The 25,780-nt window shown below is 57.0% G+C and overlaps 2 protein-coding genes across 10 annotated transcripts in view; one reads left to right on the top strand and one right to left on the bottom strand.

The window, feature by feature from the left end:
• The first annotated feature begins 430 nt into the window (after window positions 1-430).
• On the top strand, window positions 431-3,325 carry CAPS (calcyphosine). Of its 3 annotated transcripts, none has more exons than XM_082650213.1 (6): window positions 431-521; window positions 579-702; window positions 783-984; window positions 1,102-1,308; window positions 1,377-1,512; window positions 1,822-1,959. In XM_082650213.1, the coding sequence occupies exons 2-5, from the start codon at window positions 620-622 to the stop codon at window positions 1,476-1,478; spliced, it is 594 nt and encodes a 197-aa protein (XP_082506339.1). In that variant the 5' UTR covers window positions 431-521; window positions 579-619; the 3' UTR covers window positions 1,479-1,512; window positions 1,822-1,959. The 3 variants fall into 3 exon arrangements, 2 of the variants coding, with proteins under 2 accessions (XP_082506339.1, XP_082506340.1); XM_082650214.1 differs by having other exon boundaries at window positions 432-521; window positions 783-960; window positions 1,822-3,325; XR_014296470.1 differs by having other exon boundaries at window positions 783-960; window positions 1,102-1,512.
• The window catches only part of RANBP3 (RAN binding protein 3), a 52,847-nt gene continuing 30,328 nt past the window's right edge, over window positions 3,262-25,780 (bottom strand). For 2 of the 7 annotated variants that reach the window (XM_082650206.1, XM_082650210.1), the window contains 15 exons: window positions 23,680-23,716; window positions 23,507-23,593; window positions 21,422-21,493; window positions 16,044-16,109; window positions 15,079-15,171; window positions 14,117-14,235; window positions 12,504-12,617; window positions 10,508-10,611; window positions 9,259-9,337; window positions 8,051-8,153; window positions 7,475-7,599; window positions 5,962-6,082; window positions 4,069-4,211; window positions 3,488-3,671; window positions 3,262-3,402 (listed from right to left, as the gene is read on the bottom strand). In XM_082650206.1, the coding sequence (XP_082506332.1) occupies window positions 3,359-3,402; window positions 3,488-3,671; window positions 4,069-4,211; window positions 5,962-6,082; window positions 7,475-7,599; window positions 8,051-8,153; window positions 9,259-9,337; window positions 10,508-10,611; window positions 12,504-12,617; window positions 14,117-14,235; window positions 15,079-15,171; window positions 16,044-16,109; window positions 21,422-21,493; window positions 23,507-23,593; window positions 23,680-23,716 (1,491 nt within the window). In that variant the 3' untranslated portion in view covers window positions 3,262-3,358. The remainder of the gene's footprint in view (window positions 3,403-3,487; window positions 3,672-4,068; window positions 4,212-5,961; window positions 6,083-7,474; window positions 7,600-8,050; window positions 8,154-9,258; window positions 9,338-10,507; window positions 10,612-12,503; window positions 12,618-14,116; window positions 14,236-15,078; window positions 15,172-16,043; window positions 16,110-21,421; window positions 21,494-23,506; window positions 23,594-23,679; window positions 23,717-25,780) is intronic. The other 5 variants (XM_082650208.1, XM_082650211.1, XM_082650209.1 and 2 more) reach the window with 3 other exon arrangements.

The following is a 25,780-nucleotide window of genomic DNA, read 5'->3' as shown; positions in this document are numbered from 1 at the left end:
CCTTTAAAATTGGATCCCTCAGCAGCTTTGGCTGCGGCCGTGTGAAAAGGGGCTGGTGGCTGGTGAAGCCCAGAGAAGGGAGGGGACCTGCTCCAGCTCACACAGGAATTGGGCCTTGCCTCCCTCCATCCAGGACACTGGTCCCCACAGGGCTGTGGCCCACCCTTCCTCCTTGTGGTTAGGAAGTGACCCCCTCCCCCCCACCACCACCTGGGCCTGGCTTTATCCCAGGACCTGGGCACTGCAGGGAGTAAGCGAGCAGGACAGCAGGTGGACAGCGGCGGCAGCAACAGCACTGCCCTGTGCCTCTCGGCCCGCCATATGCCCCCACAGGGCCATGCTGAGGGCCATGAAGCTCTGGTGCCTAGAGAGTTACAGCTGGGGCCCCTCCCAGTCTCCAGGGTACCGTCCCTTAGCAACAGCCCGGCCCAGCAGGACACACTGCCAACGCTGGGCAGAGCAGGCAGAAGGCAGAAGGCAGGCGGAGCAGCTACCCGGACTCCAGGACAGACGAAGGCCAGGTGAGTGAGCGGGGGCACCCGGCCTGCAGCCTGGTTGCCGAGCGGGAGCCCCTCCAGATCTCTCTCCCATCCAGCAGCCCAGGGAGCCCTGACCCATCATGGATGCTGTGGACGCCACCATGGAGAAGCTCCGGGCCCAGTGCCTGTCCCGAGGGGCCTCGGGCATCCAGGGTCTGGCCAGGTGAGCTGTCCCCTCACACCTCCCCAACCCCCCGGATCACTTTCCAACCACGCTCCCTGCCCACGTTCCCTGCCCCCCAGGTTTTTCCGCCGCATGGACCGGGACAGGAGCCGGTCCCTGGACGCAGGGGAGCTCCAGCGGGGCCTGGCCGAGCTGGGGCTGGTGCTGGACACAGCCGAGGCGCAGGGCGTGTGCAGGCGCTGGGACCGTGACGGCAGTGGGACGCTGGACCTGGAGGAGTTCCTGCGGGCACTGCGGGTGAGGCCGGGCGCTCGACCGCACGTGAGTCCCTCCACCCTGTCGTCCGGGGGTGCCAAGTCCTTGTGGGCTTATCCACATCGGTGTGGGGACTCGGGGGACCTCCCGAGCTCCACCCCCCCAGTCACCACCTCCCCCCAGCCCCCCATGTCCCAGGTCCGGGAGGCAGTCATCACAGCCGCGTTCGCCAAGCTGGACCGCAGCGGGGACGGCGTGGTGACTGTGGATGACCTCCGGGGGGTGTACAGCGGCCGCGCCCACCCCAGGGTGCGGAGCGGGGAGTGGACGGAGGAGGAGGTGCTCCGCCGCTTCCTGGACAACTTTGACTCCTCCGAGAAGGACGGGCAGGTGGGTGCGCGGGTACCACCCCCTCTGCCCACGCCTGCGGTCCCCCCTGACAGCCCATCTGCCCCCAGGTCACGCTGGCCGAGTTCCAGGACTACTACAGTGGCGTGAGCGCCTCTGTGGACACGGATGAGGAGTTTGTGGCCATGATGACCAGCGCCTGGCGGCTGTGAGCGGTGCACACCCACTCGGCTGGCACCATGCAGCGTAGGGCCCCACCCGGCACCCCTGGGTCAGGGCCCCTCTCACCTGGGCTTTGAGCTGAGCAGCCCCGGGGTGGGGGATGGAGGGGATTGTGGGAAGATTGAGGCCGCAGAACCGGCTGGACCAGGTCTCCAGGGACACGGCTTGGCCACCAGGTGTCAGTGGGACAAAGGTTCCAACGATGGGTCACTGGTTCAGGAGCCCAGGGAGTGAGACCCTCCATGCCCACGCCATGCCGACCCCAGGTCTCCTCCTGGGTCTGCTCAAGTGAACCCTGTCAGCACCCTCACCCCTCCCTCGTGACTCCCCCAGGAAGCCAGGCAGCGCCCGGGTGGGGAAGCAAACTGCTCTTCTGTGACGCAAGGCTCTGCACGGAGCGGCCGGTCTTGGAAGGCAGCCAAGCTTGGTCACCTGCCCAGGTGTGGAGTGCGGGGCAAGCCAGGCTGCTGAGGAACCGTTCCTGGCCAGGTTGCCTGGCTTCCTGAGGCCCCTGGGGCATGCGGGAGGCCAGAGTTTTAGTTAAAAGTTTTAATGTAGTTCCCAAATACATTTCATATGACAATCTTACATAAATGTTCCAAAACACATGGGCGTTATCTGGTTTTACTTGTCACTAGTTGGCTAAGGCTTAAAGCAGAGAAGTGTGACCGGATCTGCTGGGAGGGCCTTTGGTGTCGTCCCGTGGCTCAGGCGCGGACGCGGATGCGGGCTGCACAGGCCACCCTGAGATGTGGGCGGCACAGCTCAGACGGGCCTCCCCCTCACCCTGTGAGGGCCCTGTGCACAGAGGCCTCCTCTGCGGGCCCCGCCAGGCGGGCGGCACCCAGCTGGCTCTTGGCCACGCTATGGGGTGGGGCGGGCAGAGGGCGCCACTCCTGTGTGTGCTGCGAGCATGGGTTCTGCCCGTTGTCTGGAACCGGTCCGCTCGCTGCCCCCTCCTTGAAGGCCCTGCCAGGGTCCCCCTCTGCCTCTCACAGAGGCCCCCAGCCCTCGACGGTCTTGGGGGCAGAGATGTCCAGGGCTGGGCAAGGAAGGAACGGCCAACAGCAGGAAGCAGGTTTTGCACCTGGGTGCCTGATGACGGGTGACCCATGTTATGGGGACAGACAGGAGGATGGGGGGGAGCCCTCCCACGCCCTCCCACGCCCTCCCATGCCCAGTGACCCTTTTCTAGATAGGCTCTCCAGGCCCAGGGCCCAACCCCTTCGCACCCCACGACTTGGCCTGGAGGAACCCCAGGTGGGGAGCACCCCCAGCATGGGGGCCGGGGCCACAGGGGGAACGAGGACGCAGCCCACGACGGAGCCGTGCCTGCTCAACACACAGAAGAGAAGCGCCTCGATCTAGGAAACCAAATACAAAGCCTTGGGGGGGAAAGAAAAGGTCTAAAAATAAACCCCCCAAATCAGAACGTGGGAGCTGGGAGGTAAAGACAGTAGTAACAGAAGGTCCAGCAGGCCCAGCGTGACACTGTGTGGACAGACCCGGTGCCCGGGCAGGTGGAGGCGGGGAGAGCCGGCGACACGACGAGGGTGGGGTGAAGAAACGAGGGGTCCCAGTCCCAGTGAGAAGCCGTGACAAGTCTTAATGTGCCATTTCAATTCAAGGTGGGGAGGGAAGAAATGTTCTTTTTCGTTTTGCTCATCAATATGATGAGGTTCGTGTCCCAAACCACATTCAGGCAGTTCCCGAGTCTGCTTCTGAACGGGACGTGCGGATCCAGACTGTGGCCACCCAGCGGGGAGTGTGGTTCCCGAGCCCCGCGCCTCGACGCTGCCGGAGGGAGGGGCGGGCGGGCGGGCAGACAGACGGACAAAGCAGCAGGCTCGTGGGCAGCCGGCTCCCGGCGCTATGTGCTCCCGGCCGTCTGCCCGTCCCCTTCGTCGCCAGCGCCTGTGGGGAGCGGTGGCCTGGCCGTCAGGTGTCTGCCCTGGACACAGCCCCACCCCTTGGGTCAGCCCCGGGACCCCTGGCTCACCGCCTCCGGTGGCCCCCGACGGGGCCAGGACGTCGTCGTCGTCGCTGTCGTCCTCGTTGGACGGGGCCGCCCCAGGCTCGGGGGCCGGCGTCCTGGCCTCCTGCTCCTGCTCCACGTGGCTGCGCAGGGCCAGGATGCGGTGGTGCAGGGCCGCATACAGCTGGCCCGTGTCCTTGGAGCTGGCCTGGTGGAGGCAGAGGGGAGGGCCAGGTTACAAGGCCTCACGGGGAGACCCCTCCTCAGGTGACGTGGCCACAGCCCCTGCCGTAATGGGATGTCCCAGCTCCCGGGCTGGACTGGGGAGGAGCCTGACCTCTCTCCTCGACAAACCCGGGGACAGCAGACCGAAGCTCCCCCAGGTCCAGGGCCTGTCCTCCCGAGGGGTCCACAGAGCCTGGGCCGGGCCAGCCTTCGGTGAGCCATCCCGACCCTGGAGGCCTCCTACTCTCCCCGGCCAGGCCCTCAGTGCAGGGCTCTGAGTGCTAGGCATGGGGCTGCCCTGCCCTCGTCCGGGGGCTGTTTGGACAGCTTTGTTCCCCGAGAGGCCGGGGGCAGCCCAGCCCGTCCCTGGGGCTGCTCACCGAGATCAGGAAGACCTTCACGCCCTGGTCCTCCGTGTCCATGGCTGTGATGCGGATGCTCTTCTCACTGGCCTTGTCCATCTGCATCTGGGCCCACAGCTTGGTGTTGAGGATCAGCCGCAGGCTGCCCTGGGTCCGCATCACTGCAACCAACGAGGCCATCAGCTCTGCCCCCCACCCCTCGACGAAGCCGCTACGAGAACAGACACAATCTGCAGGAAAGCCAACACCCCCAGGGTGAAATCCCACAATCCCCCCAAGGTCCACGAAAGCCTCCTGTCTGCTGAGCGGCAGCCCTGGCAACCCCCCACCCCTGGCGGCACATCCAGTGGGTGGAGCTGGTGCCAGGACGGCGGCTCCCCTGGGGAAGGGGCTGGTCAGGCGGCAGCAGGAGGCGGAGGTGGGTCTGCACACTGGGGACACGCCACACGAAGTCTACGCCCCCTGACTCTCGCCACCCACAGGCCAAGGCGCAGCTCCTGCCCCATGAAAAGGAGCTAACTGCTTAGAGGAAGCGTCAGGGCTGACCGCTGCTCAGAGCCTCCATCAGGAGGGAGACAAAGGTAGACTGAGGGCAGCACACAGTGGAGAAGAACAGGGGACAGGCCTCTCCTCTCTGGAAATGTGTGTGAGACCACGAGTTCCACCCACAGCGGGCCCAAGGCCAATGCTGTCCTGCTCAATTTGTCCGAGCCTACCCACCCTGCCCGAGCCCCAACCCCATGGACACAGGTGAGCCCTGGCCTTCCTGCCAGCCGGGCCCTCCCCACTGGAAAACCCGGAGCAGATTACAAGCGGTCACCCCAATCTGGGTGACCCTCACCCCCTCCAGCCCTCTGGGCCCGGCCTCACAGCCCAACCTACCCCCCGAGGTGGACTTGGAGGGAAGGAAGGTCAATGCCAAGGATCAAAGGCTGCGTGGGGTGAAAGGAGACGATGGCCGGGAAGGATCTCAACAAGGGAGGGGGCAGTGCAACTACAACGAGGCTGGTCACAGGCTGATGACCCAGGGGCAGAGCCACGAGCCGCGGGGGCTCAAAATCCTGCGCCCTCTCTGTCCAGATACACTTGCACGTTTCCATTAGGGAAAATGAAAAAGAACAGTGCCCGAACAGAAGCCCAAGTGCATAAAAACAGTGCCGAAAAGACGCAGCATGAGCTACGCCTGGGCCAGGAATGGACGTTTCTGTAAAGGCCGCAGGACAGTTTTAACTGGGGAGGATTAAAACAACAAAACAAAACAAACAAAAAAATGAACACACACGTTTCACATATATACAAACATGCCCGCACACACATCCGTTCTGTAACAAGCGTACTTCCGGGAATAAGATTCACGTGTAGATGGCCCCAGTAGCATTACTTACAAGTCAAAAACAATTAGAAACAACCTACATGTCCGTCAGCAGGGAAATGGCTGAATACACTCACGGCCGATGGAATGTTAATTCATACAGAAGCTTTTCAAAAACAGTCATATTTTAGGGAAAATTTAACAACACAGGAACACGCCCACAAAACGGCAAGTGAAAAGAGCAAGAGACAAAGTCACCCCACTTCCTTAACAAAGATCCACAGAACAGGAATGGACTGCCAAGACAGTCTTGGCAGACAGAGATCTCCCTCTTTTTGTAAAGAGATTTTCGTTGATGTTTGATTTCTTTGTTTACTCACCACGAAACAACTGACACTTTATAAGAAAATACGTTTGAAAATGGCTAAATCCTTTCATCCACTTTCACGATCAGGAAGAGGAACATCACAGAAGGGCTGGCGGCTGGAGCCTCTGGGCCAGGCCGGGTCCCGCAGGCTGAGGGCCGGCTGTGGGTGCAGACAGGGAGCCCCGCCCCGCCGCGCCCCTGGCTCCTCCACAGAAACCTGGCCGAAGCTCACCTAGTCGGGACTGCAACGTCCCATCGTCAGTCGATGCCATGTCGTTGAGTCTGAGCAGCCCCCGGCCTCTCTCCACCCACGACTGCGAGGTCTTGTCAAAGACAAACAGCTTACACTGGATCTGGAACACAAGGTGGCCCTCTGGGTGAGCAGGGACCCTGGCCGGCAGACAGACCCCGGGAGCCTGCAGGGAACCCGCGATGAACCAGCAGGGTCAACGAACTATGGTCTGGGGGACACGTCTGGCCCTTGGCCACTTTTCTGTCCTGCCCTCGAACTAGAATGGACTTTACATCTTTAGAGGAGTATTAAAAAAAAATAATCATTAAGGAAATGCACATCAAAACCACAATGAGATACCACTTCACACCCACTAGGATGGTAATAACCAAAAGGACAGATGACAACAGGTATTGGAGGATGTGGAGAAATCAGAACCCTCACACCTTGCTAATGGGGATGGAAAATGGGGCAGCCACAGTGGAAAACTGTTCTCCAACACATTAAACGTGGAGTTATCATATGGCCCAGAAATTCCACTCCTAGGTATCTACCCACGAGAAGTGAAGCACGTGTTCACATAGAAACTATTACGTGAATGTTCACAGAGCATCATTCTTAATACCTCAGAAGTGGAAACAAACCAAGCGCCCACCAGCAAGTGACTGGATAAACAAATGTGGGCTACCAATACAGTGGACTGTTATTCAGCCTTGAAGAGGAGTGAAGCGCCGACACACGGTCCACCAGGGATGAACCTCGAAAATGTGGACACAAAAGGCCACATGTTGTACGATCCCATTCACGTGAAATGTCCACAACAGGCAAATCCACGGAAACAGAAAGTGGGGTTGCCTGGGGCTGCAGGAAGGGGGATGGGCAGTGACTGCTCATGGGCACAAGGCTTCTTTTTGGGGGGGCAAAAATGTTCTAAATTAGTGAATACAGTAAAAACCACTGAACTGTACGCTTTAAAAGGGTGAATTTCATAGTATGTGCACTGTACCTCAATAAAGTTGTTATACAAAAAAAAATGCAAGAGAGACCACACGTGGCCCTTTACAGAAAAAGTTTGCAGATCTTTTAAGTCAGTATCTCTCAAGATAGATAGATAAGAAAAACTGTGAGTGGCGGAAAAAAGTACCACTAAAAACCCCACATTAAAAACTCCCCAAAGCCACATATACGTGGTTTATAGACACACACGCAGGTATGTGTGAAAGGACGAAGGGCAGATGGAGCCCCACCACACTGGACGTGCTGCCCCAGGAGGGGAGGGAGATGGGACGGGGCACGGGTGCCATGAAGTCTGGTCTAAGAAAAGAACACAGCACCACCGGGACAAAATAATCACAGCTGTTGACTCTGGGTGGCAAGAGGTGTTTGTTACACGTCTTTGTAGTTCCCTGAATTATCGAGACTGTCTCAGAACAGACCGTTTTGCTCTAAAACAGAGCAGTACAAGAAGTCCGCTAGCCGCACCGACGGGTCCCAGAGGCCGGGCGCGCCTCACCTGCAGCACGTTGCTTTCGGCCTCCTCCCCGGTGATCACCTCCACCTTTTCCAGCAAGCACTTCCGCGCTGTCGCCTTGGTGTAGGCGGCCGCCGACTCGGCCAGCGACTCTGCAATGTTATTAGCTAAACGACATTGACTATTGATTTGGTCAGGGGGAGGGTGTACCTCACAGGACACCCAAAGGGTGGCTCTGGCCTCAAGGGGGCCAGCGCCTCGGGCCCACAGCGGACCCTGGCAACGCACCACGTAACTCTGCCTCGGAGTCTGCTGGGCGGCCACCGGGAGCGGCCAGTGCAGCTGCGGCCTCCCACTCTCCCACGCAGGCGAGGAGGGCAGACAGCGAGAGACCTCCAAGGGCGCTGAGGAGCGTCTGCCGCCTCAGGGCGAGGAGGAGGGCGACAACCACCTCAACCCCATCCTGGTCACCAGGCAGGGCCCCGGGCCTCGCCCCCCCTCCTGCTCACTGGACAGCCAGCACGCACGGCTGTGGGCTGTGCCCGAGGGTGGTTCACAGCGTCCCCGCCCCTCCCTGCCTCCCGGACGCCCCCGGGAGAGGGCAGGACCGAGGCCTACCTTTCTCGGGGGTGGCCTCCTGGGACGAGGACTCGGACCCGGACTCGGCCACTGTGTTTTCTCTGTTGGCATCCGGGCTGACCTCGTTTAACTTGGGCGGGCTCTGCGGGGAACGAAGGCGCACAGGAGGAGGGGGCGTGGGGGGTGGTCCCGGGGGCCGACCGCTGCAGGACAGGGAACCCCTCTGCCGGGAGGCAGCTCCTGGCGCCCCCCGCCCAGCAGAGGACCCCCTCTGCCGACGCTGGCCTCCCTCCCGCACTCTGGGGACCCGCCCAGCCCCAGCCCATGCGCACTCAGCGCCTGCTGAGCAGCATCAGAGACAGGCGGTCCTCAGTCCTCACAGGCCCGCCCGGACGCGCACGCGAGCCGCCTCTGGAGCCTCTGTGGCGTCACCTGGAGGTGTGTGCCACCAGCCGACCTTGGGCCACCTGGTCCCCCTGGCCCGTGAAAGAGTTCTTTGCCTACTTCATCGTAATCGAAAAAGGACAGTACTGACGCTCAAGAAAAGAAGCAGGCGGCTCCTTAGTGAAACAAACACTGAGACCAAGACGGCAGGAATCAGGTGGGCCCCAAACAGCGCCTGAGCTGCCCTCACAGTGGACACAGCGGGGCTGTGTGTAATGATTGGGAAAGAAAAGGAAGAAAGAGAAGGAAGCGGGTAACGACCCTAGAAGCCCATCCCGGGCTGGCTGGGCTCTCTGGGACCAGGATGTGGCCCGCGGTCAGCCACGTGCCTCAGCCGTGGTGTGTCAGGAGTGCAGGGGACACTGGAGACCCTGCAGGGTTGCCCCCTCGCCCCCCACTCTGTGCTGCAGCCTCACGGTGGCGATGGGGCTGCCCTCCCTTGGCTTCAGAGGTGGCACAGGGTGGTCCCGGCCCACATGGCTAAGGAGTCTGGCCTGACGGCTGTCACCGCACCTGCCCTTAGCTGGGAGGAAGCGCGGCCCGTGACTCAAGGGAAGCCCCTCTCAGGACGAGGAACGACAGAATGCGACACTGGCTCCTACAGAGCCTCCCTAGGCCACCAGCGCCGCCCCCCGTTTAAGCTGAGTCTGAGCTGGGTCTTCTTTCTCTTACTTGGAAAAGAAAACATTCTAATTTCACAGGACTCAAGGCAGCAGCCACACCCGACGTGTCCCGGTGACCTGCGGGAGGCTCCGAGAGCCTTCCAGGCCCTGGGCAGGACAGTCCCCACGGGGGTCACTCACCAACACGCGCTCACTCATGTTCTGGCCAAATATGAATTTGCTGCTGGCAGCGTCGGCACTGTTGGCTGAGCTCTCTAAACTGAAGAGGAGACACGCTGTGAGCGCAGGGTGGCACAGGGCCAGGCGGTGTGCACGCCCACATGCGCGGCACACACACACGGTCGCACGGTCGAGGCCCCGCTCCGCCTCGGGCTGGGCTGGTGTGCCAGGGACAGGTACCCGCAGGCCTCCATGCCAGCCCTCTCCAGGCGGCAAACACAGACCCTTGGCTCGCACCGCCTGGCACCAACTGCACACGGGCGCCGTGTGACACACCAGATGCCCGTCTTCCCCAACCCCCAGGAGGTGGGCAGCACCACACAGAGGCTGAGCGCAGGGGCGTTCCGTCCACTCCCAGCAGACAAACCCGGCTGTCTCTTGCCAGTGGGCTGCCCCCGGGAGGCACTGCAGCTCTCTGGGTCCCTCCCCAGGCCTGCACCAAGGAGGTGATGCCTCCTGTGGGGTGGCCGGCAGGTGACACGGGATGACCTTTGGGGAGCGCTCAGCAAACAGCAGCTGCCCTGGCGGTCACACTTCATCCGTTTTAAGACATCACAGGCTGCACGTGCCTCCCAATTTGGGAAACACTCAGGTGCAAAAAATGCGTCTTAAAATATCTGATGCACTCTGCTAACCGGGGGCCAGGCAGCCAAGCAGCGAGGTCACTGTTCCCATCGGGCCTCTCCGAGGTGGGAGCCCGCACGGCGCCTGCTCTCCTGGCCCATCTCCCAGGCAGGGACGAGCCTTCCTTCTCAAACACCCCGGCAGCCAGGCTGTTGGCAAGTGCCACCACCAGTAGCGCCAACGGCGAGCCCAGATCCAGGGCAGGGAGCACCTGGTGACAGGAGACAGCCGAGCTGTCACTGGCCCACCGGGTTCTGTTCTGGGTACGAGGCCCGGGTGACAGAGGTCACTCCCGGGGCTGGGCTGAACAAGCCCACGGGACTGGGGTCCTGCCTTAGATGTCTGCTGAAGCCCACCATCCCAGCCCCTCCACATCTGTGTCCAGAGCGGAAAAGAGGGAGGGGCTGCACGGTGACTGGGATTCTGGCTGCACGTGCCCTTGCCCTCCCGAGGAAGGACTGGGCTGGCTCCTGGTGCAGGAGGGTCCAGGCTTCTCTGGGCCCTGAGGCAGGTACCACGGGTGACCACGGGCCCGAGGCGGAGGCTCTCCCCGGACAAGGCTGGGCACCAGGCCCGAGGCGCAGACCTGGAGCTGATGTACTGAAGGAAGTAGTTGGTGGCGGCTGGCGCTTCTGAACTGGGGTGTCCGGCGTTCTCCATGTCCACTACTTCAGCGTTCTCATTTATTAACTGGGAAACAGAGAGGAAACACTGCTCAGAGAACGGCATGTCCTGGACCTCTGCAGCTCAGCCTGCGTCCACAGGCCCTACGCTGACATGCGGCATGGCTCCGTCTACATGTGTGCACCCTGGGGTGTGGTAAGAGTTAAGATACAAAAACAGTCCATAAGGCACTAGGGAGCCTTTTCTACCTTGTTTTAAAAAAGCACACTCAGGCTGGCACCTTGTTGGCATTTTTATCAATACTTCTGCACCGAGGAATCACAGGTCGCTTACAAATCTTACATTTTAAGGGGTTCATTATAAACAAAACAGAAGCATCATTTCTCAAGGCTGCTTCTACGCCAACTGCCATGCTAGCCTGGTTAAATACATTCTCCGATGAAACTCTCCCGGGAACGCTGAGAGGTGGGTGTTAGCGACCTTGCTCTGAGTGAGGAAGCAGAGGCTCAGAGTGGTTAAGAAACCACGGCTTTGAGTCGCCCCCCCATTGAGAAGCTGGGATGCAACCATGAGACGCCCGGATCCCCACGAGACATCGTCCCCACCCCAATCTCAAGGCAGCGAGGAACAGACTCGACCTGATGGCTCAGGCCAGGCCCCCGGTCCCCAGCATGGGTGGATTTCCAGGTCCTCCCTGCTGTTGCTTTCTGCTCCCAGGAGGGGGCAGCTGCCAAGGGACTCAATATTTTGCCTAAAGCTGTGCAACATCAACACCTATTCTTGTGTCTCTTGGGGTATGTGTGCTTCTACTGGACCGTGGGCACCAGAGGAGGAAGCTGACGGCGTGGCCTGACATCTCCTCCACACCCGAGACACTCTTGTTTTCTCGTTTCAGGGCTTCTCACCTTTTGCGTTACTGACCCTGGGCGCAGGTGGTTCCCTGAGCGGGGACGGGGGCTTCCTGGGCACTGTGGGGTGTTGGTCAGCATCTCTGGCCTCCACCTACTTAGTATCAGTGGCACCTACCCCCGAGCTGTGGCAATGACAAATGTCCCCAGACACAGCCACTGACACTGCCCCTCAAGCCTCCAGGAGCTTCTTGCCAGATGAGCTGCTAGAAATGGCACAGAGGGACCTTCAGTCTCTGGGGCTGGGACAGGTCTTCCGAGAGGGCCAGCGCGTGGGGTCCAGAACCCAGATCCCCTGCCACTGCCACATGCTCCCCACCCCCGACTCAAAGTCCCCAGACTAGACCAACACACCTGGGGGGCAGCCAGGAGGTGACAGATCCTGTTGCCTCCTGTGGGAGAGAAAACAGTATCTTTCCACCTGCCCTCCTTGAAAAAAACAAGGCGATGGCTCTCAATTGGGGGTGACATGGTCCCACGGGGAACATTCAGAACCGCTGGGGATGCTTTTGGTGGTCGTCACTGGGGGCGGGGAGGGGGTGCTGCTGGCATCTAGAGGGCGGGGGCCGGGGATGCTGCTCAACACCCTACAGTGCGCAGGACGGCCTTCCACAACTAAGAAGGATCCGGGCTGAACGACGCTAGTGCTGAAAGAAACCCTGAAGTAAGCACAGAAAAATCTCTTTGGTGACCTGGAAAGCATCGGATCCTAATGTCTGCTTGTTCCTTGGCTATAAACACGTCAGCTGTCAGGGCTAAGGTGCCTCTCTCAGCCTGGCTCCTGGAAGAACGAGGGGGCCTGCCGCCAGGAGTCACCGCTCAGCCCCACACTGGCAGGGGTGGGGCAGGGTGGGGGGCAGCCGGCCGGGGTGCTGCCAGGAGTCAGCAGCACAGCACGGAAGGGACGCAACAAGCAGCTGCTGGGCGCTGAGGCCCAGGACCACCCCAGACACGGCCCCCACTCCCCATCCCCGGGCAAATGAACCTGGGGGAGGCGTAAAAAGATCCCTTCACTGGGTCAACAGCTCATCCGGCCTTCTGACCACATACCTTAACTCTGTCCCTCAGGTTCTGCCCGAACACAAACGCCTGCTGTGCAAGCTCCTTCTTCTCGCAGCTCTCCTCAGAAGCACTGCTGGACTCATTTTTCTGCGAGTCTTTCTCCTGGTTAAAACAAGCAAACAGAACAACTGAAAAGAAGCCACACATCAGCCCTGAGAAGCGAGATGAGCCATCTCACACCACTGTATTTGCCTGGCGTGAATCCTGTGGAGCGGGCCCTGGGGTGGGGGACCAGGGAGATGCCCTAGGGCTGGGGGGGACCAGACCTCTCCAGGGAGGGGGAGGGGCGAGGTCTTGGCAGTGCCCTCGTCACCGGGAACACTGGGTGGAGACGGTGGGGTGGGGGGTCACGTCCAGGTCTCCCTCCAGCTCAGAGCCCTAGCCACCAGTTTCTGAGAAGCAGTATGCTGTGGGAATGATTCCTTTTTCCAATTCCACTAACTGTGGTTTCAGGGTGGGGGGCTCAGGGACATCTGAAGATTGAATTGGAGATGTTCATTTTCACCATTTGAGCCTGAACATCCGGCGGCGGTATGGCAGCGGGTGGGGGAGGCAGAGGGTGGAGAACCTCAGGCAGCGACCTGTCTGCTGAAACAGGCAGAGTGGAGATAAACACACGGGTGCAATCTGTCTCCGTACGTGGAGCCCTGGATGTGTTGCTGCAACTCGGATTTCAAGTCCGTCTCTGCCAACCGCAAATGCAGGCTCTTCATTAAATGCCCCTTATTTTCAGCTGCTATGCAACGCTACTGGAAAACATATGCATCTGGCCTATATAATCCCAGAACCCTGGAGGACTTTTTTTTTTAAAAACAAACAATTTCTGGGCTTCCCTGGTGGCGCAGTGGTTGAGAATCCGCCTGCCAATGCAGGGGACATGGGTTCGAGCCCTGGTCCGGGAAGATTCCCACATGCCGCGGAGCAACTAAGCCCATGTGCCACAACTACTGAGCCTGCGCTCTAGAGCCCACGAGCCACAACTACTGAGCCCACGTGCCACAGCTATTGAAGTCTGCACGCCTAGAGCCCATGCTCTGTAACGAGAAGCCACCGCAATGAGAGGCCCACGCAACGAAGAGTAGCCCCCGCTTGCTGCAACTAAAAAGAAAGCCTGCGCACAGCAACAAAGACCCAACGCAACCAAAAATACATAAATATATAAAAATAAAAATAAATAAATAAAGCAAAGGATTTCTGAGCGAACTCCCAAGCACACTTCTGCCACTAGAAGCAGCACATGTGTATGAACCCCTGAGGAACTGCTCGGCTGTGGAAGAGGGACAGGAGACATCTCTCCAAGTACAGCGGTACAAGGCCCCAACAGACTACGTGCGTGGAAACGAAACAGGCCTTGGGCTATCCGGCCCTAAGTGCCAGAGCCCTGCTCGTGGCCCCTTTCACTCAAAACCAACTGTGGAGTTCTTGGTGGTCTGGTGACCTGGCCAGTCAGTTGTGGTTACACATGGAGACCTCTGAGCAAATCAGGATGCTTTAGCATGGGCCAGCTTGGATACAGCCCAGAGTGGTCAACAGCCCATGCGCCCGGTGAGGCCCTGAGAAGCTTCACGTGCGGTGCACTCCCTGCCCCATTGCCGACGGACCTCAAGTGCTGGTGCCTCGTCAGAGGGACTCCTCCGGGCGGGGTTGTCAGGCGAAGCCGATGTCGCTGCCCCCGGGCAGTCTGCCGGGACACTGACCCCGTTGGTGCCGCTGCTCGGGACTGTGGGGAGAAAAGGACAGCAGACATCTCAGAGGTCAGCCCGGACCACCTTCAGCACCGCTGCCTTCTACCATTTGGGCTGAGAGTGTAATGTCTCCTTCTTAAAGGAAAGGATCTGGAATCAATACAAATTCTTAGGTTAGAAAAACCCAAACCCAAAACTAACACCTCACAAAAGAAAGAATCCTTTATTACTTATTCCACAAAGAACCATGTGAATTTTCAGTTTATTTAGAAATACTACTACTTAGGCGAAAAAAAAAAAGAAAATATATTTGGGGAATAATTATGAGTTTTATAAAACTAGTTTTACTAATAGAGTCTTTTTTCTATGCACTTTCTCCTTTAAACAGTTGAGATTATGTGACATGTACAACTTTAAATCTGGCTTTGTTTAGTATTAGACCAAAACAATTTTCCATGCAATTAAAACCCTTCAGAAATATTAACTATTTTTGCTCCCGATGAAAAGCTCTTGAATTGTAGGGAAAGATTAAGAGGAAGAGAAGAAAAGTTTATCAGTATTAAGAAAATTAAGGATGAACTGAAAACCCCATCCTTTGTGGATATAATAGAAATATGGTTCAGGTCTCTTAGACATACAGGGCTGAGTTTTGCCTGCAAACACACAGGGACGCATCTGGGCCGCTCAGGGCTGGGGGGCCAGCTCTCAGGAGGCCAGTGGAACTGCCTGTCTTCCAGGCTCATTGGGGATTTGAGGGCTTGTTTCTCCAGCACTCTATTTCCCAGTGCGTTCAGCAGACGGGGCCAAAGCCACCTGTGTCGTGACGCGGCTGTGCCCTGACGTGTGAGCCTGGGAGGGGCCACGGCCGAGTCACTCACCGGTCTGTGAGAGCACCTTTGGCTGCGGGGCTTGTAGCACTGCTGGGCGAAGCACGCTCCGCTGCTGCTCCTTGGGCTTCTGGCTCGGCAGACCTGGGGACAGAGGTCGGCTTGCCCGGGCCCTCCGACCGCAAGGGCAGAAATGCAACCCACCCCCACGCCAGCTCTCAGGCACTTTACAGAAAAATTCACCCCAACAACGCATCTGATGTCCCTCTTGGGCTAGACTTTACAGGGAAGCATACTGAAAAAATTAAAAACCCAAGATATTTTCTCTACAGTTAGACATACAAATTCTGGCTATTGTTAGTTTTATATGTGATTAAATGAAACCCCCATGAAACTGATCATGTCTGCAAATTAATCCAGTGAGTACAGGAATGCTACAGGGGGGACCAAGAGACAGCTGTTCTCAAGCGTGGGGCTCGAGGGTCAAGGGCAGACGGTGAGGGGAAAGCAGCGAAGCCACAGTTCACCTCTCAAAGTTTAGGACTCTGCTACGGGTCACGTAAAGGTACCCCTTGCACCTGCTTCTCAAAATGCCACGTTGAGAAAATCCCTCTGCCAAACATACAGGGCAAGGACCACAAGAACGCTCCAGGCCCTGCAAGGGCTTCCCGCTGGATGTGACGTGTCTCGATGGCGCGAGTGCCGGGCCCCGCTCACTAGCGGCTGCTCTGCTACTCAGGGTTAACGCTGTGGGCAGATCGCTCAGCAGAGACAGTCTCACAACTGAGCTACTGCCGGGCACGGAGCCTGAACGCCACCCACCAAGCCGGGCCCGCTCCCTCGCCGCCACCTCCTCGGGACAGCGGGCTCACAGGCAGGAGAACCTCCCTGGTCCGACGGGCTCTTTCCAGCGGTGTTCCAGTGCTCACGTGTCAGAAAAGTGAGACCGGACCGCACTGGCACGCAGAGGCCGCAAGGCAGCCACTCTGTGCTCCTCCTTCAAGGCGGACACCCACCTGCACTGGGTGCCTGGCCGTGGATCAGGGTCGGCGGCTTCAACCGGAATCCACTGCTCTTTTCCTCTACAAGCATAAGAGAAAAAAAAAAAGCGGGCCTGCCTGGGGTGGGGCAGCAAAGCTAGGAGGGACCAGGGGCAGAAGAGGACTGTGGTCTGGGCTTCGGTGGCCATGGGCCTGGGGAACTAGGGAAAATGTTTCCAAGTTAAAACAGAAGAGCAGAGGCCCATCCAATCCCGTCTGTAAGGGAGGAGGCTGAGGGCTGCAGGCAGTGCTGGCCCTGGGGTGAACTGCTGGCAACAGAAAACTGGAGGGCATGTGTGGGGCTGGTCAAGCTGCAGTCCACCCACCCAGCTACCTGCCGGGGCTGAGAGCTCGGAGGCTGGGCTGTGCTCGCGGGCCCCAAGGAATATCAGGGAGCCACAGAGTTCTGGTCCCTGGGACCCAGCTCCCTTTCCAGGAGGACACGTCTGTAATCAGGAGAAGCTTCTCTACTACCAGCAGACCTCTGAGAAATGAGATGCATTTTCTGTGGTGAAAGATCAAAGGTGGCAGACGGCAGGCTCTCTCCAGATGTGCCCGGAGTGCTTGCGGCTAATGAGGGCGCTGGGAGGCCCAGGAGGAGGAGGCGGGGCCTCCCTCAGGACGAAGTCTGGGATGGACAACTATGCAGAGCTGACAGACACAGGGGCTCAAAGCCTGGTTTCAGCTCAGCCACCAGTACACACAGATCCCTTAATCCCTGCACCTTGGTGACTCTGCCCATCTCAGGGGGCGGGGGAGACAGTCTAATGCATTCCCTGACCAGAAGGATCAGGATAAAAAGCCTTGTGACTCCAATAGGACACGTCTGTCCCCAGAAGAGCCCAGGGACTGCAGCATTTTGGGTCCCAGAGGCAGTCTCACTTTTGTGCTAAGGTCCAGCCCACGGGGGGGAAAAACCCTTTTCGGGTCATAGGGAACAAGATCAAGACAGAGAAATCCCTTGCCTGTTTTTACACACCAGCAGCGAGCAATCCAAGTGAAGAAAACAATTCCATTTACAATAGCACCACAGAGAATATAATACTTGGGAATAAACTGAACCAACGAGAACTACAAAACATTGTTGGAAGAAAGTAAAGACTTAAATAAATGGAAAGATACCCCAAAAGGCCACACAGTGTATGACTCCATTTACAATGAAATGTCCAGAGCTGGCAAATCCACGGAGACAGAAAGTCGATTTGTGGTTGCCAGGGGCTGGGAAAGACAAAGTGGGGCGTGACTGCTCAAGGGTATAGGGTCTCTTTTTGGAGTGACAAAAATGTTCTAAAGTTAATTATGGTGATGGGTGCACAACTCTGTAGATACACTAGAAACCCTTCAACTGTACACAAAAAAACCACCACAAACACACCTGGTCAGCCCACGCTTTCAGGTATGAAACAAAATCAAATCAGAATTCCCAAACAGGGGGCTTCCCTGGTGGCACAGTGGTTGAGAATCCGCCTGCCAATACAGGGGACACGGGTTTGAGCCCTGGTCCGGGAAGATCCCACATACCACGGAGCAACTAAGCCCGTGCATCACAACTACTGAGCCTGCGCTCTAGAGCCCGCGAGCCACAACTACTGAAGCCCGTGCATCTAGAGCCCGTGCCCCGCAACGAGACGCCACCGCAATGAGAAGCCCGTGCACCGCAACGAAGAGTAGCCCCCGCTCACTGCAACTAGAGGAAGCCCGCACGCAGCAACGAAGAACCAACTCAGCCAAAAAAAAAAACCAAAAAAAACCCAAAAGAATTCCTAAACAGGAAGGCCCTCTTCCTGCGGGCTATGTGTTGGTGAGCCAAACTGCTCTCCTTGGGCAAAAACAGGTTACAATAAGTAACTCTCACTGCTAGCTTGCATGAAGGAGCTGATCCCTACGGGCTCCGGGGAGTCTGCGCTGGTGGAGCTGGTGTTTCTCCCGTAGAGGGGTCGTTAACACCACACTCAGGAGAGCCAGACAGCACAGGATGCAGGGGAGGACATGTTGCCAGATGTTCCTTTTGGGAAGGGAAATACTGAATTACATTTTCAAAGCTCAGGATTATTCAGAAGATGATTGGCAATTTAGAAACATTAAAAAAAATGCGATGAAATTCGTAATTCAGGTGATTTTAAAAAGCCCTTAGAGCTGGCTTTGCAGTGTTCACACTGGGGCTAGAGACTGCTCTCACCGCCCTGCTCTGACCGTTGGACCCCTGGGGCTGACCAGGCTAACCAGCAGGGGCGACAGGCCTGGAAAGTCACTGCCACTGACCCCGAGCACTGGGCCCAGTGCCTGGCCCACCCCAAGGATGCACAGGACATCCATGCTGAATGCTGCGGTGAATGGAGACACAGACGGGCGTGTGTGCCACACTCGCAATGGCAACCGGGGACTCGGGACAGCGGGGCCCAGAGCAGCAGGGAGGGTGCTTACAGGGTGGCGCACCCTGGAGGTCCTGCCACAAGCCCTGTCTGCACTGAAACAAACGTGGTCTCTTCTCATGGCCTCCAGAAGCTCACTTGTCCTGCAATGCAGTCAGGGTGCAGTGAAGAGGCACTGCCTGATGGCCAGAGCCCATCACGGGGGTGCAAGGTCACGCCAAGGTCACAGGGGTGCACAGGCCGCTGTACCCGTGTCTTCTCAAGGGCACATGCACGGCCCCCCGTGAGCTTGCTGTGGGGCAGCCTCCGTCCTCTGAATCATGCCTGAAGCAAGCAGGCTTTTTTGTGCCCCACCTCAGAGAGACCCAGGTGATGAGGGAACTCTGGATTTAACCAGGAAGGCAGATCAGAATTTAACCTGGTGTGTACCACAGGCTAAAAAGAATCTGAGAGAAGGCAGCTTGGCAGGGGCTTGAGCGATGAGTAAGTGTGTTGAGGACAAAGGGAGCCAGGTTTCTTGCTGTCAGAAAAGAGGCAGAAATACGAAGGGGGGGAAGGGGGGGAGGTGGGGCTACAATGAACCCTGTTGGTGCTGGAAGCACCCACCCGAACCGGGGGTGACCTATACAAGCAGACAGAATAGCAGAGGCACAGAAACACGTGCAGATGTGAGTGTGTGTAGGCGAAGAGGTCTACGTATGTCTGTGCTCCTGGCTGTGTGTGTTCTCAGCTCTGGGCACAGAGAGGGCTTGGGAGCGGCGACAGCCCAACGGCGACCAGCACGCAGAGCACTCAGATCTTGGTCTCTAGAGACCACTCTCCACTAAGCAGAACCAGGATCCCCTTGAGGAAAGGGAGGGAAGAAGATGAGCCTGGAACCCCTTATGACAGAAAGAAAAGGACATGCTCGAAAGAATGATGCGGACATGGCCAAGGGGCACAGGCTTGACGCAGCTCCCGGCAGCCAACTGTGGGATGATTAAAATAAACTCATGGTGAAGATAAAATCTGAATGTTAAGGTAAACACTAATAACAACAGATTATAACCCACTGACTAAAACAGGAATGCGAACATCCATGTGGCTCTAGTAAACATGAGCAAGCAGTGGCAGAGAAGAGCTCTGCTGTCCAGCAGAGTGCCGGCCCACAGAAGGCAGAAAATCCCCGGCCGGCCATCACCAGAGGAGTAGCCGCTCCCAGCAAGAAAACATCCCTGGAGGCTAACACTGCAGCAAAAAGTAAGAAGAGGAATGAGATTTTCCAGAGTCTCAAAGTATCTCTCCAGAAAATATTAATCAAAGGGTGAAACATGACTTTTCAGTGGAGAACCTGGGCGGGCTCCGCCCTATTCAAGTAACAGGACAGTAAACGCCATGAGTCACCTGCTACAGTGCACAGGAAGCACACAGCTTCACCTCTGTGGTGTTCTAGCCCCCAAGGGTAAGTTGGTCCAGTCACCGGGAAACAGCGGGAAAGCCAGGTTGAAGGCCTTCTCCAATGTAACTGGCCTGCACTCTGAAAGGTTATAAAAGCCGAGGCAAGCTCGAGGGACTGTTGCAGATACGTGATGTGTGAGCCAGGATCTGATGCCTTTGCCATGAAGGACATCACTGGGACGCCCCGGGAAAATCGAATGGGGTCTCTAGGTAGAGGGATAGAGAAGTGCTTTACCATTCTTAAGTGTTACAATTTTTCCCGCAAAAATTAAAGCTAAAAAAAATAAAAGGCAGGCAGGCAAGGAGCTAAGAATAAGTTCACTCTGCAGAGCGGCTGAGCCAGTCTATCACCGCTGCACGTGGCAGCGGGTCCAGGGGCTGGCCGGGCTGTGGCAGGCCTCGGAGGCAGGTCCGAGTTGCCCGCCTTGCTCAGGGCTGCCCTGCTCTCAGTGCTGCAGGATAAAGGTTTCGGGGAAGAAGCGGGAGTGGGGCTGTCGCACAGACACCTCGGGGGCGAGCATTAGATTCCTAACAGAGCTCGAGGGCTGGCTTCAGTGGCTGATCACCCACCACGGCTGACACGGCCCCCGGGGTTCAGAACGTGACTCGCTAGGCCAGTGCCCAGGTCTTCCCAAGGACCCCTACAAACCAAGCTCCTCTTCAGGCCCCGTGAGGGGGGTCAGCTCAAAACAGTTTGCCTTTAGAGTCAAAATGAATTCAACTGTTTGAAACAATGTCATCAAATCAACCCTCAACGTTCTAACAACTTGCCTCTTCCCTCGACAGTGCCCTCGTGCCAGAGTATGACTGGTCTCGCAGCGCTTTTGAAGTCGGCAATGAATTTATATAAGGCAGGTTGGGTTACAGAATTAAGATGGTTACACTCGCTCATTAAATCTTTTATGAGGAATTTCAGCCACGTGGGAGAAACTTTCAGGAAACCTTGGAGTTGGTTCTCTAGTGAGAGACCAAAAAAGGAAAGCCCCACATTCTTCAGAAAGGATCAAGCTATTTTCCTTAAAATTCTAAGGCTCTGATTAAATATATTTATCTAAACAGATCTAAGTAATGTTAATTCATGTGAGAATTTAATACGCAGAGAAGGGGTCTGGAAAATTACATAAACTTCAGAGTGGTTACCATTGGGATGGCAGAGTGCGTGGGAAATGGAGAGGTGGATTCTTTTACTCTATGTATTTCTGAGTTTTTAATGATACAAACGTATTATTTGTGTAAACTTTTGAAAAATGAGTAGTATACTTCATTACAGTTTTTTTTTGTTTTTGCTTGTCTCTCTCTCTTTTTTTTTTTAAAAGGACTTGCAACTCCTTGTAACCAGGCCCTGCTTGTAGAAACAGAAATTAAGGGCTGATGAAGACTGCCTCACACCAGATTCCAAATCTGTGCAGTGAAGAGTTGGGGAACATTTAGGAACTGAAAAAGAAGGTTGCCTTCAAACCACCCATTCCCAATTAAGACCTTGCTTTTCATCCCAGGAAACCCCCAGTGACCAGCTGAGAAAGGTAAAGGGACGCGAGGGCTCACCTGGTTCTGAGTCAGAATTGCCTGCAGATGGCTCGCAGAAGGTGGATGGCATAAAAACATTGTTTTTTGATACTGTCAACAAGGAGGTGCAGGCAGGGGAGGGAACAAGAGGAAAAACAGTGTGAGTAGGCAGGGTAGACGTGCACAGGATCACTTCTCCCACCTGAGGGGTCATCTCCAGGCCCCACCGTTGGGGAAAGGGGGGTCAGCATTGTGAACCTGGCCTTTGGCAACTCCCAGTAAAAGTGAAACCCTGGGACTCTTTCTAAAGCACAAGAAAGGTGGGTGTCCAGTGGAACAGCCTGAATCTGTTTGATATCTAGCAGTTGACTCTGGCCTGCTGTGGCCACCTGCCTCGTCCTTGTGCCCCTGTGGGAGCAGCCAGGAGGGAAGCGGATGCACCCGATGTTCTGAGTCTCCCCTGGGGCCAAGCCTCAGGCCCTGCTCCTTGTCACCAGTCGGGGCTCGGCTGGCTGCAGACCCCCTCCCCTCACCTGTTTAGGATCTTACAAAATCAACTGCTTCCCGGGTTGTGGGCCAGGCAACAATGCAGTGGGGCTGAAGATCTAACTGTGCGGACAGAAGGCAGCTAGCTAAGTGGAAACAGTGCAGTGCAAAGGCCTCCAAACGTGGGACTGCTTGTGGCTCCACTCCCCTGATGGCTGAGCGCTGAGCATCCCCTAGGTGGTGACGCGCGAGAGGAGAGGGTTAACGCCTGCTGGTCCTCTACCCCTTCAGCCTACGGTCACAGCACAAACCACCTCCTCTCTTCTCCGCTGCACCTTCTCGATGCGCAAAGTGCGGTTCAGCAGTGGACGGTGAGCGGGAAGGAGTACGATCAAGGCCAGGAAGTGGACGCTCCCTCCTCCTGTGGTAAGGCTCACGTTGACAAGCGTGCAGAGATCCTTAGAAAAAGGACGTAACCGCAGCCTGCACTGTGGACCGCCCGAACGGCTCCTCAATGCCTGGCTAGCAAACGACAGTGCCTCTATTCAGGGGGGTCTCCCGCAGTTGTGAAAAAGGATGAGGCAATGTCCAAAACAAGTGTTCAGGGAACAGGCATGAAATTAAGTGTTACAGGGATGAGCGTAAGAGGACACTCACTTTCTACACTGTACATTCCTGTGACGTTTGCATTATTCTTGGAAGCAGAAACAAAGCTTCCAGGAGCGTCTTTTTTTCCCTTAAAGTGATATCCTTAGGGCTCACACTTGTAAATGCTTTACATGAATTCCCAAGAATGAACTTCAAGCTGGGGAACTGGAGAGTGTCTGTAAGCCAGCACCGCAGACAGCACGGGGCGATGCCAGAGTGGACGGAGCCAGGACCGGGGGCGGGAGTGGGGAACCCTGCCGCAGCTTTTACCCTCCAAGGCACAGGGGTGTCCCCAGGCTTGCAGAGCCCCCTGCTAAGTAGTCCCAGCATCTCCCTCTACCCCAGGAACCCGCCTCTTGCCTGAACCAGCCTGTGTCCACCAGCTGGTCTGCTGGCCTGTGTGTGTGTGTGCAGACCTGGCACCAGGCTGGAGCTTCCAAGCCCTTGGGCCCAGCCACAACCACAGGGACAGGGTCCCAGCCTGGCCAACCCTTCCAGGCTCCCCCAAGCCCCCTCGTCGGGGAGCTCACGGTATTCCACCACCAAAGTGCCTGCTGGGGCCACTGGACTCCCTCCTATGTACTGTCTGTGTGTGTGCCTGGGATTCTCAACTGGCCCACCGGGCTCTAGGCACATGGCTGAAGGGCCAGGAGGACACCCCATTTCCCCCAACTTCAGTCAACACATAGCCAGCGGACTTGCAAGGTGGACGTGCGCTTAATGGTCAGAGCCCCGACCAGGGCCCTGACGGTCCCCTTCAGAGGGACGATTTCTTCGCAAGCCTTGCTTATTAATAGTCTACTAGGTCTCACCCCTCCAGACGGGGGCACCTGTGCTACCCTCGGGCACGCTCCAGCCTCACTCCTGACGGAGACTGAGTTCTAACGGGATGTGCACAGGGGACAGACAGGGGTGTGAGGCGCTGGAGGGGAACAGCGGGCTTGGAAACACAGGTGCTTTCACCGTCTATCGAAGGGCTGCAACTGTTACCTGACTGTGAAGGTGGGAATTGCGTTAAAGAGGATGTTCTTTCTCGCTTGACGGGAGGGCAGTAATTTCCATCTTCTCGGTCAGAATCTACAGAAAATGAGGAGGAGGAGAAAAATCAGGCTGCTTCCGCTTTTACAACCAAAACTGGTGAAACATTTGAGAGATTTCCTCACCTTCTCCACCTTCGGGGCTGGAGCCTCCGGCTGACCTCTGAAACAAGAACACATGTAAGGGCGGTCAGAGAGGGCCGCGTGGCCCAGGGCCCGGCAGCTCCTGACTTCTGCCACAAATGGATCCCGAAATGTAGCGTTGAGGGCACGTGGCCTGGGCTCAGCCACCCGGGTCACAGACAGGCTTTCAACCTAATGCTCAAAAATCCCCCATGAACCGTCACGCCTCTGCCTCACCAGGCCTCGTGCCAAGGAATCCTCTTAACGGCTGGGAACGCGTTCCCAGCACAGGATCAGTTTCCGTGTTTCTCCACTGGGTACAGCTAACTGGCGTTCCCCCACCCCAGCCCCCCAATTCAAACACTGAAACTGGATCTGGCCAAGTTCACTTTGCCAAGAGCTGGAAAGCAACCCTCTCTGCACCCTGAAGGGCTGCAGGACCGCTGACACTGGCTGCGTGACACTGGGTCATGGTGGTTCCCATTCCTGGCCCTGGCACATCCCATGGTATGGAACTGTTTCAAGGTGGGCTGTTATTTCCAGAGCAGCCGAGAGCTTTGAAGCCTTGGGCTGAAGTGTTCAGAAGAGAATCCCCAGGTACAACAGCTCAGACCGTAGAACCCACCGAACAATCATCAGCTGAGAGTGAAAGGTGGCTGAAGCATCTCCTCCTTGACAACCTCTAATTTTAGAATGCAAACGAGCAATTAAGAAGCTTATAATGAGCCCCCGCCCCATGTGGGATAATACACAGTCCCTGCTGTACATCCCCTCTCAGGGACATGAGATTCTTCAGAACTAAGCAGCCAAAAGCAAACTCTGAAGGGTGAACATCACCACCCCCGCCCCCGGGTCACCGGTTTAAGAGCAAGCAGGGGAGCCAATTTGTTTATTTTCAGAAAAGCCCCTCAGGAGTTAAGTTTAGCCAAAGGAGGACCACCTGCCTCGAGGAGCTGTTAGGGATTAAATGAGATGATGCATGGGAAAGTGCTTGGCAAGCTGCAAAGCCGTGTGTAAAAGCAGTAACTGCTGCAAATAAGAAAACTGCAGACGAGGAGCCGGGGGACCTCCCAGAGCTGGGGTGGCACTTTCCCTGTAAAGGGCCAGAAAGTATTTTCAGCTTCACAGGCCCCATTCGGGCCACAAGTTGTATATTCTTTATTTTGTTTTTACAATCCTTTAAAACACCATCTTAGCTTGCAAGCTGGACAAAAACAGACGGGGGGCAGAGTTTGCAGACCCATCCTAAAGGACAGTGAGAGCCTGGATGGTAAGAAAAGGACCCCAACCTGGCCTTCCCCCCCAACCCCCCCATCAGAGACCATCCACCAAAATGCCTGGGAAACGCGAAACCCTCGTAACACAACAGGGGCTCAATATGTGAACATATCATGGGGCCCAAAATGAAATAAAATACCCAAGGGTCCAGCAGGCTGGCTCTACATGAGTGCAAAACAGTGGCCAGGGCTCGAGCTCAGAGCATGAAGGCACTAAATCCTGCTCTCGAAGGCTTGCCAAGCCTAGTCAGCTTCTCCTAGCTCTGCATGTCCTAAACCTGAAACGCGGGGCAAATTATTTCACTGGCCCAAGCTTCCACTTCTTCGCTTTGAAAATGGCGGGGCCAGCGCTTCTTCCGTAGGGAGAGAAGTGCAAGGGGTCAGTGGGCTAAGCAGGCAGTGCCACATGGCTCGCAAATGGACAGGCCACGCTCTCCCAGCCAGCTCACCCCCTCGGGATGTCATACTTTGGGGCAGTGCTGGGGGAGGTGGGAGAGCCAGGTGAGGGACCAGGGGACCCTTGGAGGAGCAGAGAAGAGGGTCTTAGCATGGGGGACCCAGAGAGGCGCTCTTGCAGTGCTGTCATTCTACGGGGCCCAGGCTGGCATCTGACAGAACGGAGCCATGTCACCAGAACATCGGGTGCTCCTCTCAGATGCTCCCCTGCCCTGGGTGACACCATGAAGGTGCAGGCTCCAGGCCCCTCCCTCCTACTCCTCCACAGCAGGCCCGGCCATCCCCAGCCCAGCCCTCGCCCTCAAGTCCCATCCTCGACTCCCCCCACCCCCCACCTTTTCACTCAACAAGCATCTCAACTCTCCCAAACC

Source organism: Grampus griseus (genome assembly GCF_964374135.1).
Source record: "Grampus griseus genome assembly, chromosome: 3".
Classification (NCBI taxonomy): domain Eukaryota; kingdom Metazoa; phylum Chordata; class Mammalia; order Artiodactyla; family Delphinidae; genus Grampus; species Grampus griseus.
Note: the sequence above shows the minus strand (reverse complement) of the source record. Positions and strands in the feature narration are given on the sequence as shown.

Bases quoted from the DNA above. Each gene is read 5' to 3' on its own strand.
- CAPS (XM_082650213.1), top strand. From the start codon at position 620: ATGGATGCTGTGGACGCCACCATGGAGAAGCTCCGGGCCCAGTGCCTG. The intron at 703-782 runs GTGAGCTGTCCC...CCTGCCCCCCAG, and splicing joins GGCATCCAGGGTCTGGCCAG to GTTTTTCCGCCGCATGGACC. The intron at 985-1,101 runs GTGAGTCCCTCC...ACCTCCCCCCAG, and splicing joins GGCCGGGCGCTCGACCGCAC to CCCCCCATGTCCCAGGTCCG.